This window comes from Sabethes cyaneus, chromosome 3 (assembly GCF_943734655.1).
Source record: "Sabethes cyaneus chromosome 3, idSabCyanKW18_F2, whole genome shotgun sequence".
Classification (NCBI taxonomy): Eukaryota; Metazoa; Arthropoda; class Insecta; order Diptera; family Culicidae; genus Sabethes; species Sabethes cyaneus.
In genome coordinates, this window is record NC_071355.1 from 98,991,551 (window position 1) to 99,016,842 (window position 25,292).

Here is a 25,292-nt window from a genome sequence, read left to right on the forward strand (position 1 = left end):
GAGTCAGATACTAAAGTTGAACCGAAGAGCGGTTAACATCCCCATCTGCGGAGTAGGGGAAATGGAGTCTAAAGCTCGACACTCAGTCAGCACTCTCGTTAGTTCCAGAGTAACGGATTTCTCAATAAATGTAGATTTTCTCATTCTTCAACGAGTGACATCTGTTTTACCAGCAGCTAATGTTTCCGTATCAAATTGGAAAATTCCGGAGGGCATTCAACTGGCAGATCCAGATTTCAACATAAACAATCGGATCGACCTTTTAATTGGTGCGGAATATTTCTATCGGTTCCTTTACGAGCGACAGATGAATCAAATTAGGTTGGGTCCTGGTCTTCCCATTCTGGTGGATACTGTTTTCGGCTGGGTGGTATCGGGAAAGGCCACAAAGGAAAAGGCTACTTCTATCAATTGCTGTCTGGCCACAGCATCGGAAAATTTGGAAGGTTTACTCGAACGTTTTTGGGCGATGGAGAGCTGTGATGATCGACCGGCTTGGTCGAAAGAGGAGCAAGATAGTGAAGCTCACTTCGCGAAAACTCACAGCAGATTGGACGATGGACGATACGTGGTACAGCTTCCGAAACAGCTAAATTTCGACAGGATGTTGGGCGAATCTAGAAATATGGCGCTAGATCGATTTATAAAAATGGAAAAACGATTGGATCGTGATTTAGAGATGAAAAAACAATACCATTCCGTCATACAAGAATATTTGGACTTAGGCCACATGCGGAAATTGTCAGATGAAGAAGTGCAACTTGAGTCTGATCGATTGGCGAAGCAACAAGTATATTTCCTTCCGCACCATGCGGTGGTTAAGCAATCAAGCAGCACAACGAAAGTCCGTATTGTTTTTGACGGGTCAGCCCGGTCTAATAATGGATATTCTTTAAACGACACTTTACTCAAAGGGCCGATAATTCAAGATGAACTCTTGAGTCTTCTTATACGATTTCGTAAACATGAAGTAGCGCTAGTGGCAGACATCGAAAAGATGTATAGGCAGGTTCGCGTACATTCTCATGACACTTCACTTCAACGAATTTTTTGGCGGTTTTCTCCTAACGAGCCTATCGGCGTGTACGAACTATTAACGGTTACGTTTGGATTGACACCTTCATCATTCTTAGCAATCAGGGTACTTCATCAGCTGGCGGTTGACGAAGGGCTTAAATATCCAAACGCAAAGGCAGTGCTGCTCAAGGATTTTTACGTAGATGATTACATTGGTGGGAGTTCTAATATCGATGGAGCGATTCAGTTGCGTACCGAACTAAACGAATTGATGTCCAAAGGTGGTTTTTCATTAAGAAAGTGGTGTTCAAATTGCCCAGCCGTATTAGCGGGGATACCTGAAGATCAGCTTGGAACAAATCTTTCTATTTCTTTTGAATTAAATCCTGGAGAAGAAATAAAAACTTTAGGAATTACTTGGGAACCGCGCTCAGACCAACTCCGTTTTGTCTTCGACGTCGACAATAATAACGTCATCTGGACTAAAAGGCACATACTCTCTAAAATAGCTAAGCTGTTTGACCCGTTGGGTTTGATATCGCCCATAGTTGTGTCAGCAAAAATCATCATGCAACAGCTTGCGTTGCTGCAAACAAATTGGGATACGGTGGTACCTCCGGAGTTGGAGAAAAAATGGACGACTTTCTATAGCCAACTACCCAAATTATCAGAAATACGCCTCAATCGGTTCGCATTCATTTCGGAATGGGTTGACGTTCAGATACATTGTTTTGCCGATGCTTCAGAAGTAGCCTATGGCACTTGTTTGTATGTGAGATCAGAAGATCGGTTAGGAAACATTCATATTGAGCTTTTGTCCTCCAAATCTCGTGTCGCGCCTTTGAAAAGGGTAACTCTTCCGCGCTTAGAACTATCAGCAGCCAAGGAGGCGGCGATTCTGTACTCGAAAGTATCGCAAGCGTTAGCTCTGAACAAGGTTACCTCATATTTTTGGTCGGATTCTACAATTGTACTTCACTGGTTAAACTCACCTCCTAACACGTGGAAAACCTATGTAGCAAACCGCGTTTCAAGTATTCAAACATTGACCCATGGACACCAATGGCGCCATATTGCGGGGAAAGAAAATCCGGCTGATTTAGTGTCGAGAGGAATGTCCATTGACGATTTCTTACAGAGTCAACTTTGGAAAAGAGGTCCATCATGGTTGCAAGAGACTGAAGAAAATTGGCCTTCTGAGACGTATTCGTGTAGCTGTTCGGAAGAGATGTTAGAAACTAGACAGCTTGTACACGCTGTCAAGATCTCATCCGACACTAATGAATTGTTCATGTTACGATCAGTTTTGGAACCACTTCTTCGGATAACAGCATACTGTATACGCTTCTGTCAGAATTGCCGCAACCCGAATGAACGCAATCGATCTCCTTTTCTTACTGTGGACGAAATAGCAACTGCTAAACTAACATTACTAAAGCTGGTGCAAATGGAATGCTTTGAAAATGATCTGAAACAACTACGCAAAGGTCACGCTGTGAACTCAAATTCCACTCTTAAATTGTTAAGCCCCTTTTTAGATAAAGATAACGTCATTAGGGTTGGCGGTCGCCTCTGCCACTCAAGTCAAAATTATGTTACTAAGCACCCCGCTGTGCTACCCAATAATCATCCATTCACAAAACTCCTCATAGATTATTATCACCGACAAACAATTCATGGAGGTCGTCAACTAACGTTGTCGACGATGAGACAAGAGTTTTGGCCTATACACGGTAAGCAAGCGGTCAACTCAGTCTTGCGAAAATGTTATCGCTGCTTCCGCTTTAATCCAACACCCATTCAGCAACCAACTGGTCAGCTCCCAAAAACGCGTATTTGTCCAAGCGGAGCCTTTCTCATTACAGGAGTTGATTATTGTGGGCCGTTTTATTTGAAACCTCCGCATCGACGTGCTGCTGCTCCCAAAGCATATATAGCGGTGTTCGTCTGCTTTACGACGAAGGCAATGCATTTGGAAATTGTAAGTGATTTATCAACTACTGGATTCCTCTCTGCCTTTCGACGTTTTATTGGATATCATGGCATACCGCGCGAAGTTCACTCGGATAATGCAAAAAATTTTGCGGGTGCTAAGCACGAATTGAACGCTTTATATTGCATCCTAAACAATGAGTCAAGCTATAATCGTATAGGAACAGAACTTGCCCAATACGGAATTTCCTGGCATTTTATTCCTCCTAGAGCGCCAAATTTCGGAGGTTTGTGGGAGGCAGCCGTTCGCTCTGTTAAAACGTGCCTCAAGAAAGAAATCGGTGACCGCCGCCTGTCTTACGAAGATTTCTCGACACTACTCGTCCAAATTACAGCGGCTCTCAATTCTCGGCCGTTAATGCCATTATCAGATGATCCCAACGATCTGAAGGTATTGACACCGGCTCATTTTTTGATTGGGACTTCCATGCAAGCTTTACCTGAACGTGATGTGCGCAATGTTCCCACCAACCGCCTTACCCACTACCAGCAACGACAGCAATTGTTCCAGCACTATTGGCAACGTTGGAGCAACGAATATCTCACCGAATTACAAGCAACCAGCAAGAAGCGACAGACAACAGCAGTTCAACAAGGAAACATCGTGGTACTACGTGAAGACAACCTACCGCCGTTACGTTGGCCTATGGCGAGAATTACCGACGTGCATCCTGGAGCTGATGGAGTGGTTCGCGTCGTAACCGTGAAAACGACCAACGGAATCTACAAACGTCCAGTCAACCGAATTTGTCCCTTGCCATCCAGTTGCCATAGTGGTATTTAACGTTTTTTTTGTTTTATTTTGTTAATATTCGTGAAAGATTTGTTCTATAAGATAAGGATTGAAGCAAGTTCAAGGGGGCCGGCAATGTTCGATGTTACATAAGCTTCAAAGTAACTGATCTATTTATACGTCAATCCAACATATAATTGTTATACGATATCGAATTTTGTAAAAAGGAGACACCACTATTTTTTATCACTAACATAGAAAGAGCTTAGGGTCGGTCTAATTGCATACCCGAATCAACCAGGAGATAGACCGATGAGAGATAACGATCACTTGATCAGTAGCCATCCGATAGCGAACGAATAAACACAAGCTGTATGCGTTCATTTTTATAGCCTGAAATAAATGTAGTTTTTTCATAGAACAAATATATGGGAGTTCACTAAAAGTGCTGTAATATTTTTACTACGCCGAATTGCAAGGGAAGGATCTCGGAAAAGATTGGATATTGGACAGCTGGAAAGGATTGGATATTGGTCGACGATAAAGGAATGAAGGATTTCTAGTTCGAGACTGAAAGATAGACTAGAGGGGAGAGGCTGCTAGCTGTGTGATAGTTATCGATTGAGTACGGTCCTATATTTAGTGCGATACAAAAAATCGTCTTGGTTAAGCCAATCGTAAATCTGGCTTCAGTCCGCGAACCGCCTCCCAACACTCTTTAATTTTTTTTTGGTATAGAGTGCTTCTATGTGGTTGTACAAGCGATTTGCTTTACTCCAGAAACCAATTAGCTGTAGAAAAACGAACAACAATATCACCAAAATCATATACGCGGCGAAGTGTACGTAAGACAAATCTCTACAAGACTCTTGTTTTTTTGCCTAATTCGATTTCGCATGAAATATATTGATGAACCTTCTTTGTTTTCCATCTTAAGATTTGTAGTCTTGGTTGTTCATCCTGTCACTGAGGAAAATTTCAGAGTGAAAGTCATTAAAATTCCTTATGAAAATTTGCCACAAGGCAAAAATAAAATTTTCATAAAGTTATCTTATGGAACAAAAACGTAACTACTTGATTATGGCTATCATGAAACGTCACTATGAAATTCTATCTAAAACCATTTTGTAATTTGATTTCAAACCGATTGAACTTTTAACTGTAACCTTATGAATAGCTCAATGCTCAATATAAGGATTTCATTTAACCACCTTATGAAACCACTCAAACGAAAAGAAAATTCCATTACATTACCTTATGAAATGATACAAACGCAAAGAAAATTCCATTATGTTACCTTATGAAACCGCTTAAGTAAAAATCAAAGTCCATTACATTACCTTATGAAATTTATACACCACAAAAAAGAATATTCACATTTGGCCCAGGCTTGGCTCCCTCTTTTCGCTTCGATTTTGCTCTTTTGACTACAACGCCTTAACCAAACGGAATTCGAGAAAGTGGTGTATTGGGCAATTGTAGAATTAATCATTTATATTAATCATTAATCAAAAAACGTTTAACTTCTCTTTTGTATTTGTCACGGGGCTGCTGCCCCATTGGTAGCAAAAAAAAGCCCTCTTTTTTGTTTTCAACGACGTATATAGCGTCCTATTGCGCTGTAAATACAAAAGAAAAGCTATGCGTTCTTCGATTAATGATTAATATAAATGATTAATTCTACTATTGCCTTATACACCACCTTTTCGAATTCCGTTTGGTTAAGGCGTTGTAGCCAAAAGAACCAAATCGAAGCGAAAACAGGGAGCCAAGTCCTTTTTGGGCTAATTAATAATATATAGCTGCTTAAAATAACTTTATTGCATTTTTACTATGCTCAGCAGTCTTTATGCAACGCAAATAAAAAATATTTTACTTTATTATGAAAATATGTATTATTCTGTAAAAATGTATATATTCGTAGCGTGACTTCATTTTTCAACCTGGGTTAGTTTTGACTCAATCAATAAACCTATATGAATAATAATAAGTGTAGGTTTGCCCTATATTTATACCTATTCTAACTAAATATTGTAACTATTATTTTAAATTTCTAGTATTATAAAATAGTATTTTCTTGGATGGCCCTGGTTTCGTACAATTGTTTTTTTATATGCGTAACATGTTTTAAATCCATTAATTTGCGGATTAAAATCTTAATCTATAAGCTCTCCGGAAACATCATATCAGATTATGTTTTAAATTTTAACAGAATAGTTGACTTCAGTTAACAATAAATGGACCTGTTTGCTAGAATGGGTGTAAATTGTATTATAGTTTAAAATATAATAAGGGTAAAATTAATGCGAACAAGGATAGTAACATGCACTTATATAGAAACCGTATAAAATAAGTTAAACTATTCACTTAGTACGTCTGCTGTGGGTGTTTACAGAACGAAGTTCATGGATTTAAATCAGTTCCAGAAGTCGCCTTAGAAACCTCAAATACAGCCACCCACCAGCATAGATCGATGGCCAGCCTTGAGCGTTGTGACTTTTAGTTTTTTTGTTGCAGAGCTGCATTCAGAGAAAATTTCAATTATTGCATGGAAATGATTGAAACTAGTAATTATAGTTAGGACTTACCTCATACAGACCATAGTCTCCTTATAGTATGACATATTTTTTTATTAGCTTCACAAGCTTAACAAGAGCGTTAATTTTGGACAGATGGTTGGGGATAATTTTGTGCACGAAAAACGGCTGTGGTTTCAAGCTGTTAAAATGGAGAGGTACATTAGTAAACGTGACATGACCGTGAGAAATCACTCTTTAAGACTTACCAGCTGCTGAGAATATTGAATATTCACTCACACCAGTTCGACGCATGTCTGCAACCGTGTTTCCCATATCTTTGGAATCTTAAGCTCGAGATCCGTTTTACCGTAGCTTCGTCCTCTGCTTGCTCGACTTCCTCGTTGGCCTTGCGCTGTTTCTGAGTTTCGGTATATCAACTCACGTACCGTGGCGATCTGTTCAGCAGAATCAGTCAGCAGAATTCATTCGAGAGTCAGCCATAGATAGAACCCAAGAATATTTGTGATTCAACTAACCAATTGAACTCCGACGGTAGGCCTTTCGTTTTTCGGGAACCACCATCGATCGGACGCTGTGGCAAAATATCACCGATAACAATTTCGTTGTCATCAAGATTTTTTAATTCCAGTTCGGTATCACCGATAGTTCCGTAGTGGGCAGAAGTTCTAGGTGAACCAAACGACTGCCGGCAGGCGTAGTAAATTGAGTAGCCCGCATCAGGACACACATTGGTACGCAAATAATCTTAAAGTCGGTCGCGGTGCCGTTTTCCAGCACTCCACCTCGAAGTACAGTAGCTAAATTGACAACACCTCCAGGTGGAACCAGTTCTTGGCTTCCTGCAAAATATTTTGTTCAAGTCACATTATCAGTATCAATCGAAAAGGTAACAGTACGCTTCTGGCAACAATTCAACAACGACACCCTGCGTTTCGCTCCTCACAATTTATTCAAACGAATAGTATCGTGAATTGTTGATATTCTTATCTTGCAATTACGGGAAAATTCGCTTTAGGAAGTTTCGTACCGTGAATCACGATAGATTCACCTATACTTTCATGCGACCACGCACAATCAGCGAATGGTAAGAGGCTACAGGAATAAATACAGCCATTAATAATTACTATTATCTTTACTACTAAGAAAAGGTTATAATTTCACACGGAATATGAGCATGCCAAGAGCAATTTGTAAATCATCGAATTGCGAAATTGTAAGTATAGGGTCAGATGGGGCAACCCGGATAACGGGGCAAGATAGGTCAGTTGCGTTAAAGGCCCAGACACAATGCATACGGATTTTACTACGTTGCGGAAATTCGACAGAAAACCCATGGAAAAACTGTCAAATTGCCGCAACGTTGTAAAATCCGTATGCATTGTGTCTGGACCTTAAGATGCAAGCTTAATCCATGCCAACGACTTTATTGGAGGCCGCTCATTTGCCATAATACCATTTCTCATAACCCATTTCGCATATTCATAAGGGTACATTTGGTATAATTTATTAAACATTTCTTACTGACTCTTTTTAGTAAGCACTAAACAAAACCTGCTTAAATTATAAATTATGTCAAAAAGTCGTTATGCCAAATGCATTTATGTCAAATGGCGTTATGCCAAATGTTTTTATGCTATACGGGGTAGCCACGATTTTTATCTAGTACCTTAAGTCATGTCATCTTTAAAACGCCGCCGCATCGATGGACAGGCACGTTCAACTGTTCAAGCACCGACAAACTGTGGCACAAAAATTATCGACCTGAGTGATCTTTCTGTTGCAAGCGTCACATCCACTGCTACCGAAAAGTTCTGGCTCTATTTGTCGAAATTAAATCCACTGATATCGAGTGATGACGATGTTCCTTATAGAATCGAAAATTACTGAACCAATTGGCGGGAAAATTTGCATGTAGAGGTTTTTGGGGCCAGGGAAGGTTCTTATGATGGTTAGATACCCCTCCCCCCACTAAGAGGGGGGGGGGGGCTCTCAAACAAATGAAACACAAATTTCTGCATAACTCGAGAACTAATCAAGCAAATGGAACAAAATTTTACATGTGGGTGTTTTTGGAGACAAGAATTTTTTCTATGGTGAATTGATACCCCTTCCCTCTTTAGGAGGGGAATAATGACCCCTCTCTCTTTTAAGAGGCGGGGCTCCCATACAAATGAAATACAAATTTATGGAAGCCATCCGAAGAGAGTGAGGTGATCGCGATATGCCCGATTCGCACGTTGATCATTTGGTTGAGGTACTGTCGCGAGCGTGTGACGCCACCATGCCTATTTAGGAAAAGCCTACCTAGGTATGGTAGGTCACCGGCTCACTGGTGGACAGAAGAAATTGCGGAACTCCGCGGAGCCTGCTTTCGTGCGAGGAGAATTATGGACGAGCTCGTTCGGGCGAAGGCAGGGCAGAATGTCGAGTAACACTTGCTGCTGCACGCGCAGCGCTTACGAGTGAGATAAAAGCTAGTAAGCGAGACTGCTTTGAAAGGATATGTGCTAGTGCCAATGCGAACCCGTGGGGTGATGTCTACAGGGTCGTAATGGCAAAGACCAAGGGCGTGATGGCGCCCGCAGAGCGATCGCCAGAGATGCGGATCATCGAGGGCCTCTTTCCGTGCCACGAGCCAAGGCCCGGCCTCAGGCCGCTGAGTCGTCCCACGGCCGACGTTCCAGTATCTCAGACCATAGCCCCCATGCCGAACATCCAAAGTAACGTGGGCGATGGCGGTTTAGAGGTTGGGGAGGATGCGACGGTTACGAACGAGGAACTCATTGAGATCACTAAATCCCTAAAGGTGAGCAAGGCACCGGGGTCAGACGGAATCCCGAATATGGCCATTAAAGCGGCTATTCTAGAGGCTCCTGAATTATTCGGGGCAGTAATGAGTAGATGCCTGGAAGATGGCCACTTCCTGGATAGATGGAAGTGACAGAACCTGATCCTATTGCCGAAGCCGGGAAAACCTCCGGGTGTCCCCTCGTCATATAGGCCGATCTGTCTGCTCGATACTGCCGGCAATGTGCTGGAGATAGTTATGCTTAACAGACTCGTACAGTACACTGAGGGTACAAACGGTCTGTCAAGGAACCAATTCGACTTCCAAAAAGGCAAATCTACGGTGGATGCCATCTTGTCTGTCACTAAGACAACCGAGGTGGCAATCCAGCGCAAGAGGAGGGTTTTCGCTATTGCGCAGTTGTCACGCTAAACGTGAGAAATGCGTTTAATAGCGCTAGCTGGGACTCCATAGCCAACTCGCTTTGGAACGTCCAAGTGCCGGTGTCGCTGTACAGGATTCTGGAAATTACAACACGGAGGAGGTCCAGGAGGGCGTTCCGATCACCACGGGGATTCCGCAAAGTTTCATACTGGGCCCGGTGTTGTAGAACGTCATGTATGACGAGGTGTTGAAGCTAAAGTTACCGATAGGAGTGGTGATTGTCGGCTTTGCGGATGAACTTGGAAGTCTACGGTGAATCTATCAGAGAGGTTGAGTTGACTGCTGCCCACTCTATAAGCATTGTTAATGATTGGATGCGCTCTAGAAAACTGGCGCTAGCGCTTCATAAAACGGAGGTTACCGTGGTGAACAACCGCAAGTCGGTGCAGCAAGCAAATGTCAGCATCGGGGACAGCCCTATTTCGTCAACGCGGTCCTTAAAACTCCTGGGAATCATGTGCTTAAGAGTGGCGAGTGTGTATCGCAGTTTCACACGGCGCAATCTGCGTCTTAGCGGGTATGATGCCTATTGGCATCATCATCAGCGAGGACGTAGTGTGCTTCAACCAACGTGGAACTAGAGGCATACGGACTACAACAAGATCGGTCTCGATGATCACATGGCAGCGGGCATGGTCTGATTCCACAAAAGGCCGGTAGACACATCGATTTATCCTGGAACTATCCGGATGAGTCAACAGGCGCCACGGCGAAATCAACTTCAACCTGACACAGATTCTGTCAAGGCATGGTTGTTTTAGGCAGTATCTGCAGAAGTTCGGGCATGCGGAGTCCCTCGCGTGTCCCGAATGCGTGGAAGAAGAGGAAACTGCAGAACATACTTTTTTCATATGCCCTCGCTTCGCGAGCGCGAGAAGCACCATGATGGTAGTGAGCGGACAGAACACTACTCCGGATAACTTAGTTCAGTCACTGACGAACTGACTTGACACATAGAAGAAAATCCTTTAAAAACCATCGTCCTACACATTTTGGTTGCACATTAGCACCCTCTGTTATGCATGTCGCGGAGTAGCCCTGCATTTGCAGGGTTTTATGCTGTAGAGCTATTACATTTGTATGGTTTTATACTGAAAACTCGAAATAACACTCGCGCGCTGCGGTGTGGCCATGTTGCGAAACATGCTTTTTTGAAAGTGGTTTTTGATTGGACGATGGAATTAAGTTACTCATAAGTCCTCCATCTCTCAAATCAGTCCGCGGGCCGCATCAAACATCTTAATGGGCCGTTTAGCCATCACTGATTTAGTCCAAAGGATGTGTCCCAACTCGGACGTCTGGGGAGCGGTCAATGCGGCTGCTACCCAGATTGTAGTTGAGCTACAAAACCTCTGGAGAGCTGATCAACGGCGAATCCACAGCCTAACTACCATAGTCCAGTAGAGAGTGCGTTAAGCACAATAGCCCCTCCCTGAAGTAATACAGATAAGGTGGTCCCAGGAGGATTGAGGCTGAAGACTCGAGTAGGGTTTTAGTGGGTCGGGATCGTTACGCCACATTAAGGGGGTCGGGATACCTAAACCCCACTCCCTGAGTTGTCTTCTCAGGTATCTGATAGTACCGTATCTTCTCAGGTGCGATATGATTTCAAACGATTGGTAGCTATAAATCATACAGAGCAGCAAATTTTGAACGCGTTGTTCTCGAAATCAGAGTTCTGTCACTTGGTTCGGTCTAACTTAACACCGAGCAACTTAATTCAATGCCAACTGGGAAGTAAAATTTTAATATTTCTTATTTTAATTCAATTTTGTTTGTCAAATGAAGAACACTCAATTTGAACCAAAATAGCTTTAACTGAAAGTACCGTGGACCCCCGTTCGTTTGACCGTTTTTAATCTGAACACTTTTTAATGTGAACCCCGTTGGTTTGCACGACGTGCAAATTAAAAATGGTTCAAACGTCATACTCAATATGACATCATTTGCTTATGAAGACAATGCACATAAACACGATTTGTTTGTGCTGATCTAGCGTGTTTAATCTGTTTCACATTGCGTTTTCCCAACGATTATGGTAGAAATCCGATCAGAGAATGAATATTCGCTGCTTGCAACTGCCAACTGAATCAAACCACCAAAACAATAACAAAGAGTAGGGCAGCCAGTTCACACAAGTTCCAGCATATTTAGAGTTACCAGTTGTTCAAATTAAAAACTAACCCCGTTAGTTTGCATGAGGAATCGTTCAAACGAACGGGGGTCCACTGTAATTCCTCATTTTCTGAATAAATTCCTTAAGGTTAGGCTTTCTCGGATTTTTTTTTTTTTTTTGTAAAGTACCCCCTTAGAAAACATTTCTGGCTACGCCCCTGGTATAAGGAAACATTGACAACGATTCGGAAGCCTCAAGCTAATCATCGGAGTGGAACTGTCGACCGGAAACTGCGTGGTAAGATTTTGAAGACTATCAAGAGGAACCCCAATCTGTCGGACCGTGATTTGGCCAGAAAATTCGGTACTGCCCATAGTACCGTGAGAATTCGACTCCGAGAAGGAATCAAGTCATCTCGAGCTAGCAAACAGCTAATCCGAACCATAAAACAGAATAGTGTGGCCAAAATCCGTGCTCGAAAGCTATACGACCGGGTGCTAATCAAGTTCGACGGGTGTCTTCTGATGGACGATGAAACCTACGTTAAGGCTGACTTCGGGCAAATGCCAGATCAAAAATTTTACTTGGCGACGGCTCGGGGGGATGTTCCAGACAAATTTAAATTTGGTTTTGCTCACAAATTTGCACGAAAATTTATGATGGTAGGGCATTTGCAGCTGTGGCAGAAAAACGAAAGTTTTCGTTGCAAAAAGACAATGACGTCGGAACAGTACCAAAAGGAGTGACTCCAAAAACGAATCTTGCCGTTCATTCGATTCCACCACCATCCCGTGATATTTTGGCCAGATTTGGCAAGCTGTCATTACAGCAAAGTCGTTCCGAAAGATCTTAACCCACCCAATTGCCCCCAGTACCACCGTATTGAGAAATACTGGGCAATCATGAAGAGGAGATTCAAGACAAAGGGAAAAGTTGTCAAAGACGTCGATCAGATGAAGACCTGGTGAAAAAAGATAGCCAAAACGATGGACGAAGTAAGTGTGCGCCGCCTAACGTATTTTTTCTTACAAGTATAAAGAAAATGTTACATTTGTGTAAGAAAAGATCTTGAACTCAATAATAAATCTCTGAAATACACGCAATTGTTTTTGTTCCAATACTATCTGAAGCAAGCTTTAGTATAGTGAAGAAGTGGAGACCTCGTCAGCCCCGCCTAACACCGGTCCTCAACCAGGAATATTACTATTGTGAATTAAATGTAATATAGTATAAGGATTGACTTAATTTTCCCATCTGCTACCTTAGTACCTTTTCGCGGAATGTACCATTTCACGAAAACTTTTACGTGGAAAGTATCATTTCGCTGATGGGGGGCTCCGTAGCCGCAAGGTTATCGAGTCTGCTTGGACAAGCGAGTGGTCGTGGGTTCGAATCTTAGTAGAATCAAACCATTCCTTGTCAAGTGACTTTAGCATGGGTTCATTCTCAGGCCCCTCATTTACCCTTCCTTCATGCTGAATTCTATATTTACCTTTGAAGCCTCTTGACAGTGCAAATGTCCGTCCTATAGTTAAGTATACTGGTCAGAGGTACGAATGAGTCCTCGCCAGGGACGGCTATAATATGGGATAGTACTGACAGCGAGGAATAAGTGGGTAAAGTAGATCAAGCTTTGAAGGAAGGGTAAACCCCAATACACACAAGCACGCATAAAATTCAATAAGCATATCGCTCAATCAATAGCGATTATAGCAAAAAGAAATGCAGTGCAGGTCATACAGCAAACACCCGGGCGATATCACAATAGATCAACTATAGACCAAATCAAGGTGACGTCATCTGGCAGATAGTGGCGCCCTTGTTTACAAACAGACCGCAGTGTCCAAAAAAGTTTTAGCTGTTAAACGGCAAGTTTGTTGTTCAAACAGCATTAGGAGTAAATTTAAAACGCCATCATGCCTGTAAAATGTTAAAACACACGCTACATTCGCTAAAAACGGAAAGGAAAGTTTTCCAAAATGTAAACAAGGGCGCCAGTATCTGTCAATTGACGGTATGGTGATTTGGTCTATACTGGTCGCAGTGATGAGTCCACACATGAAAAAAAAGTCATTTCGCTGATCCTCTCCTTACTTGCTGTCGCTGGTTCAGACCCAACTGAAGAAAAGTAATAGAAGTCAGTAGACCTAGGAAAACAAATAAACCTAGACAGATGTGATTTCTGCGGGGGAGCTAACTCCCCCCATTGATAAGCCAGATAAAATAAAGCGGATATCATTTAAATATTCGCCGTCCTATAACATTTCATTGTCGCATTTTGCGGAAAACTTATTCTCGGTTGATCATAACGCGGAATACAGTATTTCGCGGGAAACCTTTACACGGAATGTACCAGCCGTCTCGCCTTGAATCATCTAGTGTTACTATAGGTAGTTTTTGGTGGTCTTGTTATTGACTAAAGTTTTATGGAAGAGTCTAAAATTTCTCGAGTTCGACTAGTTTTTGAGCAAAGATTTCTGTTGTATTTGTATGAGAGTGCTCCCCCCTACCACAGTGGTGAGGGGTCTCAAATCATCGTAAAATAAATTCATACCTCCAAAATTCCCCACATGCTAAATTTGGTTCCATTTACTTGATTAGTTCGCGAGCTATGAGAAAATTTGTTTCATTTGTATGAGAGCCTCACCCTCCTCTTAAAGGGGGAGGGGTCCTAATTCATCATAGACAAAATTACTGTCTCCAAAAACCCCCTCATGCCATATTTGGTTCCATTTGCTTTAGTTTTAGTTCTTTCAGTTTTCGAGTTATGCAGAAATTCGTATTTCATCTGTATGGGAGCCTCTCTTCTTAAAGGAGCGAGGGGTCCCAACCCACCATAGAAAAAAATCTTGCCTCCAAAATCCCTCAAATTTGGTTCCATTTGCTTGACTAGTTTCCGAGTTAAACAGAAATTTGTGTTTCATCTTTCCCCTCATAGAGAGCGGAGGGGTTCTACCCAGGTAACCAATAAGCATTTCCAATGCAGTTTAAAAGCAAGCCAATAAGCATTTAAGTTGCCTTAAATGCTACTTAAATGCTATTTTGGCAAAATATGCGGCTACTTTACTGCTAGCCTTATAGTGCTGACAATGCTTATTTGCAGCTAGTTACCAACAAGAATTTAAATAGAATTGTGTATGCCAATTTACAACAGTTATGCAGTCAAAAAGCTGACAAACAACCTGCAGTATAAAACGCCAGGGATGCTAATAAACGACAGATTTACTGCTTATTTTAATGCTTATTGGTTACCTGGGTAATCATCATAGCAAATAATAAATCATAAGAACCTTCCCCGGCCCCAAAAGCCCATGCATACAAATTTTCACGCTGATCGGTTCAGTAGTTTCCTAGTCTATAAGGAACATTCAGACAAACAGACAGAAATTCATTTTTATAGGTACAGATTATAAAAGAACGTTACTTGATATCACACTGTAGCATTCGTCCTTACGACGACTGGTATGTTAACACAGTATCGTACCCCGGAATCAACTACAGACCTGAATGGCCAAAATGGTTAAAAGTTTATAAATAAACAAATATTGCAGATTGCAAGGAAAATTGTACCATTCAAAGTGCGAAATCGCTCATAAAAGTACGATCCTGCATTAAAACGTTTCGGTATCTTCGGCGCACTTTTTCGTTACATTCCAAGCAAAAAATGCGCCGAAGAGACCGAAACGATTTAAGACAAAATAGCACTTTTATTATGAGTGAGCGATGATTGGACCTTGCAATCATCAATATATATAAACAATAAGTGCGGAGGAAATAGCTCCAATTTACAATAAATCTACTGTGCGTACCTATAAGATAAGTCGTGTGTGTCTACAAACATGCAAGCATATGCAAGTAATCCGCATCAAATTTACAAGGCCCTCCCGTTCCCTTCATATTGACCGGATCAGGCCTGTCTAATTTGGCTTTACTTGACACATACATATAAGGGGAAATGATACAAAATAATGAGAATGAATGAAACAAACAGTTTAGTTAAACGGTTGTCGAAGGACTTGATAAACCCATAGGAAGGCAAAAAATCTATATTAGAATTACATAAAAACATTAATAACATAAAAAGAAGCATAGCAAATAAGACCTACCACAAGGTCGAAAGCTTGATGTAGTAGAATTAAATTTGATAAGTTTTCTTCTTTTTTATTTTAGGTTTCGTATTCTACTAAGACGCTCCAAAAACTTCGGTCCATTTGCTTGATTAGTTCTCAAGTTATGAGGAAATTTGTATTTCATTTGTATGGAAGCCCCCCCCCCTCATTCTAAACAGGGGCGGGGTCCTAATTCATAAAAAAAATTCTTGCCTCCTAAAACCCCCACATGTCAAATTTAATTCCATTTGCTTGATTAGTTCTGAATTTGCATTTCATTTGTATGAGAGCCCCTCCTCCAAAACAGGGGAGGGGTCCTAATTCATCATAGAAAAAATTCTTGCCTCCGAAAATCCCCAAATTCCAAATTTGGTTCCATTTGCTTGATTGTTTCTCAAGTTATGAGGAAATTTGTATTACATTTGTATGGGAGCCAATAACCAATAACAAATCATAAGAACCTTCCCCGGCTCCAAAAGCCCCAGCATACAAATTTTCACGCTGATCGATTCAGTAGTTTCCGAGTCTATAAGCAACATATAGACAAGCAGACAGAAATTCATTTTTATAGGTACAGATTATAAAAGAACGTTACATGATATCACACTGTAAGAGCTTACGACGACTGGTATGTTGACATAGTATCGTACCCCGAAGTTAACTACAGACCTGAACGACCAAAATGGTTAAAAGTTTATAAATAAATAAACATTGCTGATTGCATGGAAAATTGTACCATATAAAGTGCGAAATCGTTCATAAAAGTGCGATCCAGCAATCGTTTCGGTATCTTCGGCGCACTTTTTCGTTACATTCCAACCAGAGGCGCACCTAAGAGACCGAAACGATTTAGGCCAAGATAGCACTTTTATGAGCGATTGCGTACTTATTGAATAGACAATCTTCCTTGCCATCAGCAATATATATACACAAAAAAAGCCGAAATCAACTGGTAAGTGCGTAGGATATGGCTTCAATTTACAATAAATCCACTGTGCACACCCATCTGAGGTGTATGTCTAGACATGCAAGCATATCCAAGCAATCCGCATCAAATTTACAAGGCCCTCCTTGTCCTTTCATATTGAGCGGATCAGACCTGTCATTCTGCATTGCTTGACACATAAATATAAGGCGAAGTGATAAACCCATAAGTCAAAAAATCTACATTAGAATATTAATAACATAAAAAGAAGTATAGCAAATAAGACTTACCAACAAAGTTGAAAGCTTGATGTATGATTTCAAATTCCAAAATCTATCTTTGGCACGTGTCCTTTAGTGACAAGCTGCTAATTAATTATACAATTCTGCTGCCCGGAGGTGTCAATCGGAACCATATCAACATTAGTCTGAAATAAATTAAATTATAAGCAAAAAACCAACTAATTTATCGTCTCAGAAAAACTCACCGTTCTATCGATAACGGCAACAAAAATCACATACGCTTTTTTTATTGGAGTGTATTCTTCTTTCACGTTATTGTTTCATATTTCCAATCTACTGATTGAGTCTCCTAATATTGGACTCCAGCTTTTCGGCGTTTGCGCCGGAAAACGATTCGACCATGGATTTTTCCTTGGAGAAGAATTTTGGGATGCTAGATGTTGTATGCCAAATCACACTCACTCTCGTTCACCTTGATGACAACGATCTTGTTGGTAATTCGGTCTGGAATTCGTCCAACTTAGAGGCAACCACCTTGCAAGTTGCAACGGCCGCACCAGGTTGCGAAAAAGCCCACCAGGACCAGCTTATCGCATGCGGTCTCCAACCAGCTGCCGAAATCAGTAGCATCTTCTACGATGTACACCATTGTGAATTGTGAATAATAACCAATAATTGTGACCCAGTAAAGTTGAGACGTAAAGTAAAGTCACAAAACTGAAGGTACACTTTTTTAAGACGAAGAAAACGATTACATACTAACGAAACGAGCGGTCTGAAAACAGGAAAAAACGAATCGCGTCTTGTCTTGACTGACCGACTGAGACTGACACTGACACCGAGAAGCGAGAAGAAACACCGGCGCGGCGAATAAACATCAAAGTAAAATTCATAAGGTAACATTATAGATTTCTTGGATTTGCCCGAAGTGGTGCCAGTATGTTTTTCATATTCATATAAGTAATATTTACCTTAATGTGTTCATACGAAAAGTAACATTGCAAGATTTAATAATCGTACTGTTCCGTTAAGAATTCCATACGTACCTTATGAAATTGAAAATTATTGATTTTTCAAACGTTCATAAGGCAAATCTTATGAATTTTGTCAGGTTATTTTTCTGAGTGTAGTATTATGATTGTCTTTGGCAAAGCATATTTATTCAGTTCGAAAGATAAGATTGTCTGAACAATCTGATTGACAATTTAATCTGCTACTGATTTGCGTAATTGATCATTGGCAATGAGGATTCATCTGGGGAATCTTTCGCAACATTTCGCATAGTATTTCTTTGCATTTCCAATAGTTCGCAATGTTTGCGCTTAGATTTTTAATACCTTTGCTTATTTTACTTACCATCAATGTCACATATGCAAGCTTAAACGAAGTCACTGATGATTCATTTAAAATCGATTGCGAACGGCCATCAGTCACAACTGCCAGTGGTTTACTAGTCAATAAAAAATGGTTTTGCTCTGGAGAACTAATTTTTGAAGACAATTTTGATATATTGGATTTAAATAAATGGCAACATGAACACACCCTTGGTGGAGGTGGGGTAAGTAACTCCATTACGTTAAGTAAAAGTAATACCACGTGACTGATTCCAGAACGGAGAATTTCAATACTATCTTAACCATCGAGACAACTCGTTTGTCGAGGATGGCATATTTTACATTAAGCCAACTTTAATGGGCATAGAACCTGGAGGAGAAGAATTTTTGAATAGCGGAACTTTGGATATCCACGGTGGTGATCCCGATAATTTGTAAATACGACACTGTCTCCATAATTCAGGTACTAAGATTGTTTATTTTCAGTTGTACCAACCCAGCCTGGGACGGATGCGTTAGGGTTGGATCACCAGAAAACATTCTAAATCCGGTTAAGAGTGCTCGTGTTCGTACCGTTCACTCGTTTAGTTTCAAATACGGTAAGCTTGAGATCAGTGCCAAACTTCCCACCGGTGATTGGATGTGGCCTGCGCTATGGTTAATGCCACGGCTCAATCAGTATGGCACATGGCCCGCGTCTGGTGAGATCGATCTGATGGAAGCCCGTTGTAATGTTGATTACTATGACAACGATCAGACACATATTGGTGTAGAACAAGTTTTATCAACATTACATTTTGGTCCGAATGCCTGGACTAATGCTTACAACACATCTACATTATCAAAAAATTCGCCTCCAGGACAAGGATTCAACAAAGATTTTCATCGTTATCAGCTAGAATGGACACCGGATAACATGATCTTTAGTGTTGACGACGAATCTCTTCTGCAAGTTGGTGCTAATTTTTGGGAGAGAGGGAATTTTGAAGAGCGAGCCCCAGGAACACGGAATCCTTGGGTTTCTGGTACCAAGATGGCACCGTTCGATCAAGAGTTTTTTATAATCATGAATTTAGCTATAGGAGGAACGAATGGATATTTTCCGGATGAAAACGTTACAAATTCTAGGCCCAAACCATGGTCAAACCAATCTCCAGTTCGAGTTGCAATGACAAGTTACTGGAACAAAAGAAACGATTGGATGCCCTCTTGGGCTCTAGATAAAAATGACGGCAAAGATGCATCCTTTCAGATCGACTACGTTAGAGTTTGGGCTTTATAACAGCAATTCGTCATCTGAATTTAACATTTATAATATTGTTTAAATAGGTAATTCAAGACTATTTATTTTTTTTTCCTTTTCCTATCTGGATTACCTTGGACACGATTTACGGTTAATGGAACGTACGGCATGTTGCTTACTTGATACGAGTTCTGCGACCTTTTACCATCCTTCACAGTGTTGTATCGCTTTGGTTGTTCGAAAGAAACGTATTCTCCCCAATCATTCTCAGTAATCTGTTTTTTTGGTGAAGCATGTATTGATATCTTTGGGACAAACACTCGACGGTTCGAGTCATGTCGAATAAGATATATTTGAGAAATAATTCGTGGCTCAATTTCCTCTACAGATTTCTTCTGTTCGATTTTTTGTTTTTCGTCTTTTTTAAGAGGCGTATCCACACCATCTTCGTAACCATTCGATATGCAAATGTTGGATATTAACTGCAGCAGTTGGTGGTATGATTCAGGCTCCTGATCATCGCTCCTACGAATAGCGACAATTTTTTCTGCTGAGCTTTGCAATCTTAGGTTTTCGATAGCTAAAGTTTTAATGTCCGGTAAGTTTCGACGAGCCATTCGAATAAGTTGTTTAGCGAGAATTTGCGGATGAAAGTTAGAGTTTATTAAGAGGACACATGCTTTACCTTCGTGTATCAACTGAACAGTCTCATTAATACCTCGGACCAATAAATGTCTGTAAAAAATGTCCTTGTTTTTTAACATGTTTGATGATTTTTATCAATAAGGACTTACTGTGGAACTTGTTTAAATAGTTGTTGAAAATTTGAAACTTCTGCATCCGGCAGTATTGGCCTACAATAGAATTTATATTATATAGGTACGTCTTGACAGAAAACTATCTTTGCAGCTTATTTTGCGTGGCGAGTGACATGGTAAGGAAAATTGCAATTCACTGCTATTCGCCATTCGTTCGATACTAATTTCATGGCGAACTTTGCATGGCATGTGACTCGATTCACTTAACACCACAATGAAATTTTGTTAATCACGTCCTTCGTCTCGCAGAATAGTCTGCTTTACTTTGGTATTTTCAAGCATAGTAATTCTAAGATGCTATAAATTAGTAAGCCGGTTCGTAATAAACCAGGCGACAGCTACAACCTTTGAAAGTACATAAAACTACAATAACGCCTTACCACTTACCATTTGGTTTTAAATGGTTGCACTAGAACATTACGAATTGTTTTTGTTTGCTTTCCACCTGAAATTGTTTTTGCTAGTTTGTCCATGTTAAAGAAAAACTTTCAGCTATTACCGGAGAAAAGACACGAATTTTTTTTTTTCTCGTGCTGTGTATTTACTTTGTGTTTATTATTTACTAATGATCAGAGATGCCAAAAAGATGCGAAGCATAGGTAGTCGCAAATCGGTAAACTGCTCGAATTCCGGTTATGCGATTGGGATGTCGACCAACATTAGAAAAGGGCGGATAAGCCAACTGTCAAACCGAACGAGTGAGAGTTCATTTTCCTATGCTGCTCCAGCAAAAAATCAGGGGGGATCTATCGGTAAGGAATTGTGAAACTCACATGTGAAGGGGCAGGCAGGTGACCATAATTTTCAATGCCGCTCTTGCTACTTTTTTTCTTACCGATTTGCTGCTCTTACCTGTATGTGTAGCTTCCGAAAAGTTTATTAGTTTGTTTTATTTACGCTAAAAAGCAGATAAATCCATTATCGGGATCAAAACAATACAAACGACAATTGCGCTGCGTGTTTGGGTTTGAGTTTCTGTCAACTGCAGCAGACAAAAATAGAGTTGCGAGTCCCTTGGCTCGAAATCAATCACACGCCGTTTGGTCCATGACAGTACAAACGTCATGGACCAAACACCATCTGCGGTAACGCACACATGTATGGAATCTGACAGCAATAGATCCCCCCTGCCTCATTGACTGCAAATACATTAATTTCACAGTTTGTTGCACACTGTGGCCCACCTTTTTGACATTTAAATTTTGAAATGTTCGAAATTGGCAGCCCTGCCAGTTTGTTATAAGGTTTTGCACGGGCGAGCATAACCTCACTTATTTGACGTCTATCAGTGGTTAGTTTACATGGACTTAGAACATGGGTTAACATGTTGAAGCTGAATATTGCTTAAAGGCCTTAACGGCAGTCAGAAAAGCACAAAAACTGCCATTCCGGGTAGTTTGGAGGGCGACATTGCTGGATAATACGCTTTTAAAGCGTTTAACTCCAATTTATGCATATCGCGTTCGCCTAACAAATAGTAAACAAACCACGAGTGGATGTCAGATGGGTGAATTGCGTTCATTCCGCTTCATTCGTGACGTCACCTTGCAAAACCTTATTGTCAAAACGGTCAAAGCAGTCAGGCTGAGCGCAGGCGAGTTTGACAGGTTTCACATGATCAGCACCTCGGCGGCACAGTAAGACACAGATTGAACAAAATTTTCATGAATGAGGTGAGCGGAATGTTCTCAGCGACTTACCCTTGGCTACGTAACAATTTAGATAAGTCTTTTTTATATGCTGGAAAAAATTAAGGCAAGTCGACCCACTTACTTACTTACTTAGTTGGCTTGCCGTCCTAAGACAACGCCTGTTGAACAAAATTTCTCCAAGTAACTCGTTTGAGGGCTACCGCTCTCCAATTCCTCGGACACCGAGTACTCTCCGCCAGATCTCGCTCCACCTGGTCTAACCATCTTGGTCGCTGCGCTCCTGGTCGTCTTGTTCCTACCGGATTTGAGGCGAACACCATCTTTGCAGGGTAGTTGTCCGGCATTCTTGCAATATGCCCTGCCCATCGCATCCGTCCAGCTTTAGCTACCTTCTGGATACTGGGTTCGCCATAGAGCTGTTCGAGTTCATGGTTCATCCTCCGCCTCCATACTCCGTTCTCCTTTACGCCGCCGAAGATCGTTCTTAGCACTCGTCGTTCGAAGACTCCGAGCACTCGCAGGTCCTCCTCGAGCATTGTCCATGCTTCATGCCCGTAGAGAACAACCGGTCTAATAAGCGTCTTGTACAGGGTGCACTTTGTACGGGGACTTAGTCTGCTCGACCGCAATTGCTTGTGGAGCCCCTACTGCCCAAGCGGTGTCGTTCGGCCTCGGTTCCGCTGGCCAGCATGTACTTTGTTTTAGACGTATTTACCTTTAACCCAATCTTTTCTGCTTCGCGCTTTAGTCTGGTGTACTGTTCAGCCACCGCCACAGATGTTCTACCGATAATATCCATGTCATCGGCAAAGCAGGCGAATTGACTAGATTTGTTGAATATCGTGCCCGCGTGTTGATATCCGCTCGGTTCATAACACCTTGTAGCGCTATGTTGAACAGCAGGCATGAAAGACCACCACCTTGACGAAGCCCTCTGTGTGATTCGAATGAACTTGACAATCCACCCGAAATCCGAACACAGCACTGTGTACCATCCATCGTAGATTTAATCAGTTTGATGAGCTTCCTGGGGAAGCTGTTCTCGTCCATGATTTTCCATAGCTCTTTCCGGTCGATGGTATCATATGCGGCTTTGAAGTCAACGAATAAATGATGCGTGGGAACTCTGTATTCACGGCCCTTTTGGAGGATTTGCCGCAATGTAAATATTTGATCCGTTGTAGACCGACCTTCAACGAAGCCGGCTTGATAAGATCCCACAAATCTATTCGCAATTGGTGATAGACGGCGGAAAATGATTTGGGACAGCACTTTATAAGCGGCATTGAGAACGGTGATCGCTCGATAGTTCTCACAGTCCAACTTGTCGCCCTTTTTGTAGATCGGGCAGATAACCCCATCTTTCCACTCCTCCGGTAGCTGTTCCGTAACCCAAATTCTAACAGTTAGTCGGTGCAGACAAACGGCCAGCATTTCTGGTCCCATTTTAATAAGCTCCGCTCCGATGCCATCTTTTCCAGCTGACTTGTTCTTTAGCTGCATGATGGCCTCCTTAACTTCGCCTATCGTTGGGGCTGGCACCTCTTCCCCTCTTGCTGCACCGTCGACATCGCTTTCCCCGCCGCCATAGTTTTCCGCCAGGGCGCCATTCAGGTGTTCGTCGAAGTGCTGCTTCCATCTATCCGTCACCTCACGATCGTCCGTCAGAATACTGCCAGTCTTATCCCGACACATTTCGGCTCGCGGCACAAGGCCTTTGCGGGATCCGTTCAGTTTCTGGTAGAATTTGCGCGTTTCCTGAGAACGATGCAGTTGCTCCAACTCTGCATATTGCTGCTCTTCCAGGTTGCGCTTTTTCTCCCGAAAGATTTGGTTTCGCTGCATCTTCTTCTGTTTGTGTCTTGCCACGTTCTGACGTGTGGCACTGCGCATCTTGGCCGCCCGCGCAGCGTTCTCCTCATCCATCACCCTCCTACATTCATCGTCAAACCAATCGTTCCGCTGATTCCGGGCCACATGCCCGATGGAGCTCTCCGCTACACTGCTGATGGCTGTTTTGATAGTGTTCCAACAGTCCTCGAGAGGGGCTTCGTCCAGCTCGTCCTCTTCCGGCAGCGCAGCTTCGACTGTATGCGCGTAGTATGCGGCGACGTCTGGCTGCTTCAGCCGCGCGAGATCTAACCGAGGCTGGCATCGGTACCGAATGTTGTTCACAACGGAGAGTCTTGGGCGCATCTTAACCATCACTAGGTAGTGGTCCGAGTCAACGTTAGCGCTTCGATAGGATCTGACGTCGATAATGTCTGAGAAGTGCCGACTGTCGATCAAAACGTGGTCGATCTGTGATTCTGTCTGATTTGGTGACCTCCAGGTGTACTTATGGTGGATTCTGTGCTGGAAAAAGGTACTACGTACGGCCATATTCTTGGAGGCGGCAAAGTCGATAAGTCTTAGGCCCATTTCATTGGTTCGCTGGTGTGCACTGAACCTTCCAATCACCGGTTTGTATTCCTCCTCCTGGCCGACCTGAGCATTGAAATCCCCGATGACGATCTTGATATCATGTTTTGGGCAGCGGTCGTATTCACTCTCCAACTGCGCGTAGAATTCATCCTTGTCGTCATCGGTACTTCTGAGGTGAGGGCTGTGCACGTTGATGATGCTTATGTTGAAGAATCGGCCCTTGATTCTCAACCTGCCCATTCGAGGATTGATTGGCCACCACCCAATCACCCGTTTCCGCATCTCGCAGCTGTACCCAGCTCGTGTGTGTTGCCGCAGCTCTGGTAGATGGTATGTCCATCTCTGAACGTACGTACCGTTGAGCTCTTCCAGAACGGTTGCCCAATACAGCTATAATCCGTTTATTGTCGGATTGGTAAACGTCCGTAATTGTAATTTATTAGAGATACGTTAACCACATAGTATACAACTTTGTTCAGGGTTAAGGATTTATAAAGAGAAACATTACATTGCAAAACCCTGTTTCATGGTCCGTTATCACATAAGTAAGTAAATAATTCAAGGGGTCGGACACTCAGCACATTGTGCCGCGGCACTCCAGAGATATTAAGCGGCACACCTCCGGTTCAATTTTACATATGAAATGGGAGCACTCGCAGTTGTTAAAATCATCTCGCACGGTTGATAGATCTATCAGATTATAATGAATTTAACAAATCTTGCAGTTCGGCGCTTTCGGTACAGCATCGGCACAGCATCGGCACAGCTCGGCTCGTTTCAAGACGCATAACATAAAAACGGTTGTGCCGAGTGAACGACCCCTTGAAATAATTACAGTTTTTAAATCCATGGAAGGTTCCAAATTTGCGGTATCCCGAGAAAGAAAAAAAGAAGCTCAACAATAAATTTCGTCGG

General features: G+C 42.0%; 3 protein-coding genes and 1 long non-coding RNA gene across 5 annotated transcripts; 2 read left to right on the plus strand and 2 right to left on the minus strand.

The window, feature by feature from the left end:
• Positions 1-2,722: 2,722 nt before the first annotated feature.
• LOC128739922 (uncharacterized) lies at positions 2,723-3,793 on the plus strand. The gene has a single exon (XM_053835424.1). The coding sequence runs from the start codon at positions 2,723-2,725 to the stop codon at positions 3,791-3,793; it is 1,071 nt and encodes a 356-aa protein (XP_053691399.1).
• A 2,031-nt stretch (positions 3,794-5,824) lies between these two features.
• LOC128743566 (uncharacterized) lies at positions 5,825-17,708 on the minus strand. Its single transcript, XR_008412304.1, has 5 exons — positions 17,152-17,708; positions 16,955-17,091; positions 6,528-7,121; positions 6,331-6,460; positions 5,825-6,261 (listed from the first exon to the last, which is right to left on the minus strand). It is a non-coding gene; the product is annotated as an uncharacterized LOC128743566 (long non-coding RNA).
• A 361-nt stretch (positions 17,709-18,069) lies between these two features.
• On the plus strand, positions 18,070-19,671 carry LOC128744466 (beta-1,3-glucan-binding protein-like). 2 transcript variants are annotated; one of them, XM_053841501.1, is made up of 3 exons: positions 18,070-18,464; positions 18,517-18,674; positions 18,727-19,671. In XM_053841501.1, the coding sequence occupies exons 1-3, from the start codon at positions 18,219-18,221 to the stop codon at positions 19,520-19,522; spliced, it is 1,200 nt and encodes a 399-aa protein (XP_053697476.1). In that variant the 5' UTR covers positions 18,070-18,218; the 3' UTR covers positions 19,523-19,671. The 2 variants fall into 2 exon arrangements, with proteins under 2 accessions (XP_053697476.1, XP_053697477.1); XM_053841502.1 differs by having other exon boundaries at positions 18,324-18,459.
• LOC128744467 (uncharacterized) lies at positions 19,584-20,819 on the minus strand. The gene is made up of 3 exons (XM_053841503.1): positions 20,689-20,819; positions 20,278-20,337; positions 19,584-20,218 (listed from the first exon to the last, which is right to left on the minus strand). The coding sequence occupies exons 1-3, from the start codon at positions 20,772-20,774 to the stop codon at positions 19,585-19,587; spliced, it is 780 nt and encodes a 259-aa protein (XP_053697478.1). The 5' UTR covers positions 20,775-20,819; the 3' UTR covers position 19,584.
• Between the last annotated feature and the right edge of the window lie 4,473 nt (positions 20,820-25,292).